This window comes from Mercurialis annua, linkage group LG3 (assembly GCF_937616625.2).
Source record: "Mercurialis annua linkage group LG3, ddMerAnnu1.2, whole genome shotgun sequence".
Classification (NCBI taxonomy): Eukaryota; Viridiplantae; Streptophyta; class Magnoliopsida; order Malpighiales; family Euphorbiaceae; genus Mercurialis; species Mercurialis annua.
In genome coordinates this window covers 7,711,827-7,725,623 of record NC_065572.1, presented here as the reverse complement: position 1 = coordinate 7,725,623, position 13,797 = coordinate 7,711,827, and the positions used below count along the sequence as shown (strand labels likewise).

The 13,797-nt window shown below is 30.6% G+C and overlaps 1 protein-coding gene across 1 annotated transcript; it reads right to left on the bottom strand.

The window, feature by feature from the left end:
* Nucleotides 1-9,412: 9,412 nt before the first annotated feature.
* LOC126671081 (CBL-interacting serine/threonine-protein kinase 20) lies at nt 9,413-11,610 on the bottom strand. Its single transcript, XM_050364780.2, has one exon. The coding sequence runs from the start codon at nt 10,911-10,913 to the stop codon at nt 9,558-9,560; it is 1,356 nt and encodes a 451-aa protein (XP_050220737.1). The 5' UTR covers nt 10,914-11,610; the 3' UTR covers nt 9,413-9,557.
* Between the last annotated feature and the right edge of the window lie 2,187 nt (nt 11,611-13,797).

Below are 13,797 nucleotides of genomic sequence, written 5' to 3'. Positions count from 1 at the left end.
ATTTCTTTTCTCATTTAAACTTCTGTATTTGATTGTTTCTGATACAAATTTCTTTTCTGATTTTTTGAGAAAACAAGTGGTGGAAGCCTTGATCAGTTTCTTTCGGAAGGAATTAGAAATCCATTGTCTGATTGCATTTTTCTGGTGGAAGCAACATTTGATCTCTCTGAAATTTGAACCATTTCTTGCTGATCTGCATCCTCTGAAGTCTTAATGGCAACAAATTCAACGGTAAGCTTCATGCTTTTACTTTTATTTTTTAAGTTTTAAATGTTTATAATTGTTTCATCTTTTGATGCTAATTGTGTTTTCTTACTCTTTGCAGATGCCCACAGTTCATGAAGATGGGACTGAGAACAATGTTGTTCCCAGTCCTGCTCCTGCTAGTGCTGCCGCGTCGTTGATGGTTGAAGGCACAAATGGCCCTCAACCTGTGCCTGTTGCAGAGGGTGTTGCCCAAACAAGAAAGAGGAGGCAAATGGCAAGTAGGTCTCCTGTCTGGGATCATTTTGAAAGGGTTTGTGATGAAAATGGTGTAGTCTTAAATGCTAAATGTTTGTATTGTGCTCGAGTCTATAATTGTCACTCTAAACTGAATGGTACCTCTACTTTGAGAGCACACATGCTTGCCTGCCTTAAAAACCCACATAGTAAACAGACTAGGCAAACTTTGTTAACAATGATTCCTGTTTCTAGTCCTTTGAATGCTGTTGATGATAATGTTATGGTGGGAGCTTGGAAATTTAATCAAGATGCTGTTAGGGATGCTTTATGCTATATGGTCATTGTTGATGAACTGCCCTTTAGGTTTGTTGAGGGGATGGGGTTTAAAAGGCTAATGAACACTGCATGTCCAAGGTTTATCATACCCTCTAGGTGGACAGTAACTAGGGATTGCTTTAAAATGTATGCAGATGAGAGGTTAAAATTGAAAGTTCTTTTAAAGAATCATAGTCAAAGGGTTAGTATAACGACTGACACATGGACTAGTATTCAGAGGATTAATTACATGTGTGTTACTTGCCATTGGGTTGATGATTTCTGGGTGTTGCATAAACGTATCATAGCTTTCATGCCTGTAACTGGCCATAGGGGTGAATACATATCTAAGTCCTTAGAGAATTGCTTGGTTGACTGGGGTCTTAAAAATGTATTTACTATCACTATGGACAATGCTAGTAGCAATGATACAGCAGTTTCTGCCTTTAGAAAAAAATTACTGCAATGGGGAACTGGGGTAGCTAAGGGGGAGTATTTGCATATGAGATGCATTGCGCACATTTTAAATCTTGTTGTGAGTGATGGTTTGAAAGATTTGAATGTCTCTGTTAAGAAAGTGAGAGATTGTGTTAGATATATCAGAAACAGTCCTGCTAGGTTGAGAAAATTTAAAGAGGCTGCTGAGTTTGTTGGGATTGAAACAAAAAAATCTTTATGTCTTGATGTGCCTACTCGTTGGAATTCAACTTTTTTGATGCTAAGTACTGCTTGCTTGTTTGAAAAAGCTTTTGAAAAGTATGAGGAGGATGAGTCTTCATTTAAAACTGATTTGAAACAAAGTGTTCCTGATTCAACTGACTGGGTAATGGTTAGAAAGTTTGCTGATTGTCTATCTCACTTTTATTCTGTCACTCTACGCATTTCTGGGTCTTTGTATGTCACTGCTGATATGCATTTCCAAGAAATATGTGATTTAAATGTAGTTTTGTGTGATATGATTGAGAGTGATGATAGTGAGGTCAGAATATTGGGTGAAAAAATGAAAACCAAATTTGATAAGTATTGGGGGGATCCTGAAAAAATGAATAAGCTTATTTTCTTTGCTTATATTTTTGACCCTAGCTCTAAGTTGGAGGGAATGGAATATAATTTGAAAATCATGTTTGGTCCTGAAAAGGGTGGGAGCTTGTATAAATCTGTGGTTGATGAGTTAAATGTTTTGTCTAATGAGTATGTTAGTTTGTATGAATGTGGTGGAAACAATGTACATTCTCTGAGTTCTCAGTCTGAGTTGGCTCAACCTCAAGGAGGCAATGCCTTAGCCTCTATTGTGCCTGGTTCAACTAGTACTAGGAACAGAAAGGCTGCTTCTGTCAGCAAGGCTAGATTCAAGAAACATAGATTGGAAATGGGAACTGCAAGTTCTCGAAAGAGTGAGCTTGAAATATATCTCAGTGAGGATTTGGTAGAAGATGGTGATGAATTGGAGGTTTTAACCTGGTGGAAGCAAAATGCTCAACGTTTTCCAATTCTATCAAAGCTTGCAAGGGATATTCTTGGTGTTCCCATTTCCACTGTGGCTTCAGAATCAGCTTTCAGTACTGGAGGAAGGGTTCTAGATTGCTTTAGGAGTTCTTTAACTCCTAAATTGGTGGAGGCTTTAATCTGCACACAAGATTGGCTAAGAGCTTGTAAGGCCCCTCTTGTTGTTGAAGAATGCTTGGATGAATTGGACTCTTTTGAGAAAGGTTATGCACTCTTTCCTTATTATTTTCATATTCAATTTTTTTCTTTTCTTTCACATTTATATTCTGAACTTCTTTACTTTTCTTTGATACTCCAGAGTTGCCAAATGTTGGTCCACCTGCAATTTGAATCAATCAGATGTTGCTTTTTTGTTTTTTGGAAACACATGAAGTGTTTTGGACCTTCTGGTGGAAGCAGAATTCTTGCATGGTCTCTGTCCCTTCTGAATGGTTAATGATCTAAGGATCAATTTTGCCCCTGTGACCCTGTCCCTGCTGAATGAAAATTGATCTAAGGATCAATTTGTCCCTGACTTTGTCCCTTCTGATCAGAATATGGTGGTGGAAGCAAAGCATTTGCTGATTTTGTGCAAGTATGATTTTCTAACTTTCAAACTGTTTCATCTTTTCAAATGTTTTTCAAGTAAGATTTTCTCACTTTATAAACTTGTATTTCTTTTCAAAGGTTTCAAGCTATTTTGAAACTGTTTAAGTTATGGTTTGAACCTTTCAAGCTACTTTATAAATGTTTTTAGTTCTTTTAAAATTATAACTATATCTAAAGTATTTTGAATTAGTTTTTTGGGCTGTGATGAAGCTTCCACCACACTCAGATTTTGTGAAGCCTTCAGTTTTCTGATATGATGTTTTGGCACCTTTTTGAGCCACCATATCATTTGATATTCTGATCGCTTTACAAATGAAACGATAAGCACAATTCTGAGCCCCATTTTCTTTTAAATTTTTTTTGGTTTTACAAATTGAATAACTTCAGTTTCAATTTTTCAAAACTTGTGAAGTTTAACATCTTTTAAAACTTGAATTTTTGAAACTTCAAACTTATACTTGTTCTCTTTGGTTGTGTTTTGTTTTAATTTTTCTTTACAGCTTTCTTCTAATTTTACTCTAAGTTGTACTACATCTCCATTCTCCATCTTATCTCTTGTGTGCTGCTGCTGCTCATTGATGCCCGTTGGTGGAAAAGTTCAAGAATAGATTCATTTGTCTTCTTTTTGCATTTATCAATGGATCTGTATAAATTTTGTACATTCTGTTCAGGGGTTTAGAAAATTGTATATTTATAGGCAATTTTTGTAAACTATAAAGGGACTAGTTACCATTTGATTGCTATTTTTATGTGATCTGAATTGTAATATTGTGGGATTTGGGAACATTTAGTTACTGCAAAAATTTAAAGGGATTCTGAAATGTTTGTATAGACTTGAATTCAATGGGCTTTTACTGCAATTGTATGTTTTTTTAATATGGGCCTTATGTAAGGCCCAAATCATAATACCGAACCGAAACCGAATTGAACCGACCATTAAATTTCGGTTATAAATTATTCGGTTTTTGACAAAAAAAGTGGCAATTTGGTTTTCCATTTCCATGTTAATCGGAACCGTCGGTTTTGCAACTCCCACTACCGAACCGAACCGAACCGACCGATGCACACCCCTAGTCCCTACTAGGCTACTACCAATACTTTTGAGTCAAGTGACGTTTAGTTGGTAATTAGGCAACTAACCATTTCTCATTTGTTCTTTTGATCATCTAATTAACTTATTAATTACGTAATTTCCAATCAAAACCTACTCTTTAGGATTTGTAATGTGTTGTTAGGTAGACCTATCAATTTATAAAGTTTAACCAATTTATATTTAACATAAATATATTTTGTGTTTAAAATCAAATTATTTTTGAATTTATATATTAAATATGAATATTAATCATATGGTGTTCGTATTTACATCAATTTAGACAGGTATGATTGATATATGATCCACATACCATGAATTTGCCAGGTCGATTGTTGGGCCAGTTGGTTTGGACCAAATTGAACAGAAAAAGTTGCTTTAATCATCAAAAATGGAGTGACTTGTAAATGGGACTTACTTTACAGGACACATATTTTCTCAATGTCAATCTCTTTGTAAAGTGGTTCCTATTTCTAGTCCATCTTGATTGCAGAAGAGGATGAAAAACTTTAGAATTTAGATGCAGATTTTTAAGATTTTGTGGACACATTTGTTGTCTTTCAGACAGGTGCATTATTTTCAAATGGGTACATAATAAATTAGTGATCATCGTAGAAATTTACAATAGAGGTGGACAAGTTTGTCTTCATCTTCGAATTTTCTGCCGACTATAGAAATTAACCTTAATTATTAGTTTGAGTTAAATTACAAATTTTTGAATTTTTTTTAAAGATGACATAATTAGAGTGTAATTTATCATAATCAATATACTACTGGATTTCATACATTGGAATTTAAACATGATTTTTTTTATTAAAACTTAAACTTTATTGAATGGAATACAAAAAATAGGGAGGAAATTAGACATTGTACTTATTCTTTAAAAATAATCACAAAAATACGTGGTTAGCATTTTTTTTGCGGTAAATGTTTAAAACTTATGAACAGCACGCTATTTTCAAAATTATTCTCAAAACTATGTGCTGCCTTCCAAAATTAAGGCAGAGCTTTTGGTTTAAATAAACACGTGGTGGATTTTGCTTTATTGCACAAAGCACATGATTTTCTTTTTTATTTATTTATTTTACTTTTTCACTCAATTGTTATTTCCTAACTTGTGACAGTCAAAAGCTTCCAAAAAAAGCATTGCCTTGGAATTCTACCCATCAAGGAACTTTGATAAGATTCACACTGTAAAAAATATTATTTTCAGTTTTTTTAAAAATTTATTTTTCAATTTTGATTTTTAAAAATTTATTTTTCTCTTTCTACTATGACTGCTCTTAATGGTATCGGGATTTTTTTTACTCTAATCTTTCTTTTTTTCTCCAAGTACAGTTTGTTACTTCGGCTAAGTCACGCCGTGTTCGTCTTTCATCAACTCCTATTTTCAACTCTCCTGATTCTATGTTTACCAATCATTTCACACTCTCATCACTTGTAATTTAGTTATTGCCTCATGTACTTTATTTTCTTTCTTGTAATTTAGTTGTTGCTCTATAAAATTCACAGTTCTAGTCTTATGATGAATATAAATTTGACTTTTAGTATAATATCCGTATAATTTGTGATTTCAAAATAATCAGTTCTAATATACTATTAGGTAAAATTATAAGTATACTTTGTGTATATTTTGTGTATATTTTATAAGAAATACTAAATATATTCTATGTATATTTGTGTATTTTTTATATATATTTTATAGAAAATAATTAATATACTTTGAGGTATATTTTATGTATACATTGTAATGTCAAAATAATTAGTTTTTATATATTTTTATAGAAAATAATAACTATATTATCCGTCACATACCATCTTTCCTTTTCAAGTTCTATCTTTTTGCTAAATCAAATGCTATCTTTTTGTCCTTTTAGGTGTTATTTTTTTGTTAAGTCAATTGGTATCTTTTTACTAATTTGTATATTTTTAGTATACTATCCATATATTTTTGATATACAGTTTTTATATTATTGACATATAATAGCATAATTTGTACAGTTTTGGTATACTTTTGGTATACTTTTGTTATACTGTCCGTATGCTTTTGGTATATTTTTTATATATTTTATGTATACTTTATAATGTCAAAAAAATTAGTTTTGATATGTTTTGTACACATTTGATAAACAATAAGTATATCTTTTTTAGAAAATAATTCCTATACTTTGTGTATTTTTGTGTATACTTTGTATATATTTTATAGAAAATAATAAATATATTATGTATGCTTTATGTATTTTTTATATACTTTGTATATATTTTATAAAAAATAATAAATATACTATGTATACTTTGTATATTTCTGGTGTATACTTTGTATATATTTTATAAAAAATAATAAATATATTATATATATTTTGTGTACCTTTTGTGTATACTTTATAGAAAATAATAACTATATTATATGTATATTTTGTATATACTTTATAATGTTAAAATAATTAGTTTTGATATATTTAGTAGACAATAAATACTTTATAGTACATTATTTGTATTTTTTTTGTATGCTATCTATATACTTTTGGTACATTATCCCTATATTTTTTAATAAAAAATACATATTATTTTAAAATAAAAATTTACATATTTGAAGTATACACATTTAAAAAAAATTGTAATAAGAAAATTTATTAATAGAAATTGCGATTCAAACTTACTCAAGGAGATGAACAAGTATATCGAAAATATAAATAAAATATATTAAAAGTTTATAAACATCATACTAAAAAAAGAAAAAGGAGAACTAAAATTATATGTCTTTGCTCTGCAATACCAACATACAATACATTCAAATTAGAGTATACACCATCCATTAAGTCATAATCATACTCCTCCAAATTACCTTCTTCACTCTGCCATCTATTAGTCACTCTGCCATATATTACTCTGCGTACCAACATTTCCTTTTACCATTTTAATTTCCATTAATGCCCTCCTCTACTATTTCAGCCTTGTTATGAGCTTTACCACTTGCTGTTGTGGTCAAAATTCTATTTTCACTCAATTTTTTTGATAATTCTGAATACAATATAGTGTGGAATTGAATTGCAGAGATTTATATGACCCATTTAGCCTAGTGAACAGGTGAAGCTTGTGGAGTAGAATCTAGGAAGCTCTTGCCGTCTACTATGCAACGAGGGTATTTTTTGGTTGCTTCTGCTTTAATGGAGTCTCTGTATTCTTCAAATTCGGAGATGTTCTTTGTGAGTTGTGGACCATGAAGCAGCGGTTCCGCTCTAATCAAATTCAGCTTCGATTTAATCAAATTAGTTTCAGCCAAGCTGAAATTGATTTCAGATGACATCTATTTCAGATCTTGTTTTTAGATCTGAGAACTTTCAAAATAGGTTTGTTAAATTACAAAATTGAAGAAGAAGAAGAAGATTGCTCAACGAATTTTTCCTGCTTGATTTGAGAATTTTGAAATTAGGTAGGATTTGTGTTTTTCGAAATCAAGTGTTGGGTGAGAAAGGTTTGAGAATATAAGTGTTAAAAGAGATTTAGAAACTTAATTAAGTATTGACCCCAATTAACCAAAAGCATCCGTGTTTTTGAGATTAGTTTTGGCTTTTTAGATAGTTTTCAATTTTTCCCAAAAATAGGACATAAGTAACTCTTCAACAACATCAAGTTAGTCATTTTTGAAGAAAATGACGAAACATGCTATACAACTACTTTTTAGACATTAAATGAGTCACCGAAATACAATTATAAATTATAAATTAAAATCTACTAATTTTTAAAAATCAATTAATTAGGTTAAGAATATCTATTAAGACTATTTCGGTATTGAAATAATTTATTACATATAAAAACTTGATGATAGTCCATAAGCAACAACTTTTCAATCGTTTTCCAGAGTCTCCATGCCTCAAGCGATGGGTGTAACAACAACAAGACAAGCTTGAGAAAAACATTTACACTATTCATGCTTTCAATTGCGAGTTCAAGTTCAGACAATCAAAACAAAAAAAAATGATTGAGAAGAGAAAACAATTAATCTGTCGCTCAATATTTGCAACGAGCCAAAGAAATGTTTGATCAACTTGCTACTTTACAACATCCAATATTTTAAATCTGTCACTCAATATTTTTTTACTACTTGTCCATCAGACTTATTTTTTTTAGATGTATCAGGACATTTTCCTATTGTTTCAGTTGATAATTGTATTTTATTCTAAGACCATTGTATAGCAAGTATACTTGGATTTACTTTCTTAGATTTAAGTATGAAATTCTTAGTGTCTTAATCAGATTGGAATGGTGAATTTCAAGCTTTGTCCTCTTATTTACTAGATTTACTTTGTGAAGACCGTAATTGTTACATCACTCTTGCGTCTAGTAAAGGGCCCTATATAGTGGTAAGTAGTTTGATATCGCTTAAACAAGGTTTCGGGTTCGACTCTTGTGAATGCAGAAAATTCCCGCTGGCAGACCCACCCACCATGCCAAGTGGGCGATGCGGGTCGGATCCGGATTAGTCAGGGCGAAATTCTGAAAATCGGATAGGTAAAAAAAAAAAAAAGTGAAGGGCCCCATTATGGATTAAGCATATAACTTTATAGAAGTATTTCTGCTAATAATTTTCTGTTTGAATTTGTATTACCAATTAACAACAGTATCAATTCAGAAAATCAACTGGAGAAGTATAAATTCCATATTAATCTTAATATAAATCACAATCAACACTACAGTTCAATTATTTTTCTTGCTTAACATAAAGGAACAAACAAAATCATAATTTTCATCCAAAAGAGTCTAAACAGTGAACTCTTAAGAATTTGTAGCTTGATTAAAAAGGATCTCTAATACAAAAAATTCACGGATAATTGATCCAGATTATCATATCTTTTGCATTTAAGTGATCAAACTTTAATGAGTTTCAATTTGATTACTTAATTTTTTTTTCCAATTCGATTACTAGACTTCAGTTTTGTTTAAATGGGAGATTTTCCGGCCAAAAATGCACGTGGTAAACGAATTATATCCTTTTACCTAAAAATTTGTTATGTGTACTTTATTGAAAAAAATATAAGCAAAAAACGATTGCCACATTGCAAAATTTGGCTGCCACACTATTTTGGCCGGAAAACCTCTATTGCAATAAAATTATAGTTTTTTTTTTTTGAGAAATACGAATTTTCATTAACTAAAGAGCTGACTGATCAGCCAAAACAAATTTCAAGATTTCCGGAGGGACACACCCCCTCCAAATTTGATAAGTACCAAGTCCTGTTACACCTATCCTTGCCAAATCAAAATAAAACAAATCAAAATTCCATCACAAGAATATTATTAGGATAGTTTAAATATCTCTGGGATCAATTACCCCAATGTTCACAATGCCATTGCAAGTTAGTCTTTTTTTGGATTTTCTCTTCCGTTTTCTTTGAACAAAGTGTTTCAATTACAAACCAAACATGAAAACAAAAACAAAAACAAAAACAAAAAACAAACCAAAAAAAATTCAAAAAACACAAATGAACTCATTAGACATCAATTTATATAACATATACATTTCAGATTGCAGAAAATTCATCTCCAATCCAAAGAAAAATGTAGAACAAATTAAAAAATTAAAACCCCCAAACCCAAACATAATATTTTTTATCTATAATTGTTGCTGTTGAGCCGTATTACAACCTTGCCATGCCCATACAATATCTTTAAGCGACGGCTTCAATTCTTGATCATAAAAACTCTTGTACTCCAATGTATCTCCGGAAGTTTTCTTCATCTCTACCACGAAAAAAGACGGCGTCACTTCGAATATTTCCGCATCTATCCCGATTTGCCCTTTCCTCCCTTCTTTACTCCCTTGTAACTTCAAAATCCCATCCTTTTTGTCAAAACTAAAACTGTCCGACGTCGTGGCGATCTCTTCGAATTTCGACAAAATCGTCGAGGCTGGCTTGTTCGAAGTGAACCTCGTAGCCTCTGACCTTTCAGAATTATCCGTCTCAAACAATCCTGACAAATCAAACCCTTTCGACAGGGAGATTATATCGAACGCATTGTAATTCGCCGGCCTGAGTGGACTTCTATGAATATTTACTGGCACTTGTTGGATCAGAGAATTATCAAAAGCTTCACGAACATCTTTAAGCATGGTGTTTCGTGCTAAACCTTGCGGCGATGGAGGCGGTTCGACTTGTTTATAACCTTTCTTGAACCAATAATTGTTCATAATCTTAGCTATTGTAATTCTTGTTCCGGGATTCGAATCAAGAATTCTTGAAACGAGTTTTTTTGCTTCAGGATGAAACCAATTCGGACACTTAAATTCTCCCCGGAGAATTTTCTTGTATAACTCCAATAAATTCGCGTCGTTAAACGGAAGATAACCGGCCAAAAGAACGAACAAAACGACGCCACATGACCAAATATCGGCTTTAGCACCATCGTAACCTTTCTTGTTAATAACTTCCGGAGCAACATAAGCTGGAGTTCCACAAGTTGTATACAAAAGACCATCTTGTCCTCTTGTTTCACTCAAAGCACTCAACCCAAAATCCGTAATCTTCAAATCGCCATTTTCGTCGAGGAGGAGATTTTCCGGCTTGATATCGCGATGATAAACACCACGACTATGGCAAAACTCGACGGCTCCCATCAATTGTTGAAAATATTTTCTTGCAACACCTTCTTTAAGCTTTCCTTTAGCAACTTTATCAAATAATTCACCACCTTTTACGTACTCCATTGCGAAATAAATTTTCGTCTTGCTAGCCATAACCTCGTAGAGTTGAACAATGTTCGGGTGTCTTACGAGACGCATAACAGAAATTTCTCGCTTGATTTGATCAATCAAACCGCTCTTCAAAACCTTTTCTTTGTCGATTACTTTAATGGCGACGTTTTCGCCGGATTCAAGATGTGTTGCTAGGTATACTTTTGCAAACGTGCCTTGGCCAAGAAGTTTCCCAAGTTCATACTTGTTCATTAAAATAGCACCTTTCTTCTCCATTTTTCCTTAGTCCTGAAAATTAAATTATAAATAAATGACCAAAATGATTAATGGTTTTATGAATATATTTGGCCAAAAGGACTGAAGGAAATGTTGGAGGTAGGGCTAAGTTATAACATTAGAGACAATCAAGAAAATATTAATTGTGGAGATAAGAAAAATTGAAACTAGTCAATTTTCTAGGTAAGAAAAACCAGACTGTTCAAGAATTACAGGTGAAAACAAAATATGACAGACAAAACAATAAATTTACAAAAATAGTAAATTGGAGTTTAGTAAGGTTAAACGATTAATGACCTCTAATTTATGATATGCTGGAATTTGCAAGTTAAAATTCCACGGTTTTTTTTGCAAACTATTCGGTTTACATTTTGAAGAATATCCCTAATTAATTCTACAGTAGAAGAATAATTTTGATAATCAAAATCTTTCTACTTCGAAAATATTGAGAAAATAAAATTAACAAAACGACTTAGAATTTTAAAATTTTGATCAACTCGACTTTTTTTTTTCCGGTTCAAATCAAATGAATTATACAAAGTATACAGAAAAACAAAACAAATAGATTTGGAGCCTCAAGAGAATAAGTGATTTAGATATAAGAAAAATATGACTAAAATCGAAACATATATACGTTCATGGAAGATGAATAGTACACGATTTACACAGTCACCAAAATTTTTCTTATCCATTTTGTAATCGATAACTTGTATATCATAGCCATTGAATTGGTATGAATTAACATGCGACCCACTAATTTAAATTTGCAAAATCGTGGAGTCAACTATTTTTTAAGGATGATAATAAGGTCAAAATTCAAATTGTCTAGGTGGAGACACTAGAATCTTCAGACCATGTGATGATAAGTTGTGGACAAGAAAACTCCAAATTTAGATCCCTATACTTGTCCATTTTTAATTTTAAATTCCTATATTTTTTATTCATCAACATTGAGTATTTTATTTTTAATTTATGAACATTAGGTCTTCCATCATGAAAATAAAACACATGTTCCTCACAAGCTGTTAATGCTACTGAAATAACTTTTGATTCATTTTTTGTTTTGATTTGTTAAAATTTAGCTTGTGTACTTCTATTTTGTTGATATTAAGTTTTAAATAAGTTATTTCGGCCTAAATTGACGCCGTTACCATCTATTTTTTCAGAAGGGCTTAATGTCTATAAAATTAAAAATATACGAATCGAAATAGAGCAATCAAAATAGAACAAATATCGAAATCAAAAAATACGTTATGCCTCGTAGATAAGCACGCGGTTGTATACATTAATTAAACATGTATAGACTAACTTGCTTATGCAAATGGAAATCTTAAATTAACAAATAGCTTCAATAGTCATAGCCAAATAGATACCAATAAACTATATATTAATCACGTAACTAGATTATTCAAATGGGTTACTTCTCTTAATTATAAAATTAGTTCGGGTGGGACCATAACTAAACTAGTTCCACACACACATTCTTGAGAGTGATGGGGTCTTTTATATGGATCAAAGTGGCTACTAGTAGAATGTTTGGCTATTATTTATCTTTTGGTGACAATTAAAGGATTGTTTGTGGACCACGAAACTGTGTGGTAGTTCCATATGGCACAGTCATGTGAGCAGGGCCAAGTGGATCTATTGGGACCAATTAAGCAATAGTTAACCACATGTAGCCATAGGGACCAAATTGATCCAATTTATTATTTGTGGCCATTAATAGCAACAAATTCTTGATATGGTAAGAGAAAAAGTAGCTAGGAACTAGTAGAAGATAGAAATGACCCATTCAAATATAATTTGAGTAAAGGGTCATATGGTGGTAGAAGAGAGAAATGACCCCTCCAAATTTGAGTAAAAAATTAGTTAGGCCTTTGAACTTATCGATAGGACTTATATAAATCAAATTTAATTTAATTTATTAATTTAGTTTGTAATTTTAATTTTTTAATAGGAATTATTTTTAGAGTTTTCAAATATGCCATAATTGGTAATTTTTTCCTTCTTATTTTAATATTAAATAATATGATTTTCCAACTTTATTTTTGTTAACGTTCCATCAATTTTGTTGTTGGTCAATTAAGGCAAATGATTTAATTAAAAAAATAAAATTTAATTTATTCCTTAAATTTATATTTTTAATATGTATAAAATAAAATTATATTTTTATAAAATTTAGTGATTTATTAATTTTAATTAAATTTTTTAATGTTAAATAAAGTTTACTTTTAAAAAAATAATGATATTTTTTATATTTTTCTACTTTTAAAAATAAATAAAGTAAGAACATTAGAAAAATTAAAAAACCATTAAATATAAGAAAAGTAAAAACTAATTAAGTTGGATATATTAAACCATATAATCTCATAAAAATATAAATTTTATTCTATATTTGTGTGACAAATAAGCTCAAAGATAAAATTGAAATTTAATTTGTTTTATTTAAATTTTTTACTTAGTTAACTATAACAAAAACAAATAAATGAATAAACTAAAATATAAACAGAAATAAAAATGAACGATTAAATTGTTTGATTTTTAAATAAGAAGATTGATTGTGTGAATTATAACATATGTGAGAGTCTGAAAAAAATTTATTCCTTTTTTAATTTTATATTTTCTAAGCGTATATAATTTTATATATATAATTTATTTAATATTTGATATTACTTTTAATATATTAATATATTTTATTTAATCTTGACGATTAATGCTATGTGCTGTAAAAATATGGAAAGACAGATGTATCATTTTAAGAAATTATAACCACATATATAAATAATTTAAATTAAATTGTATAATAAATTTAAAGATTTGAACAATCTTTATCTATATATAAATTGACCCCAATTTATAATATAGATTACCAACCACACAAATT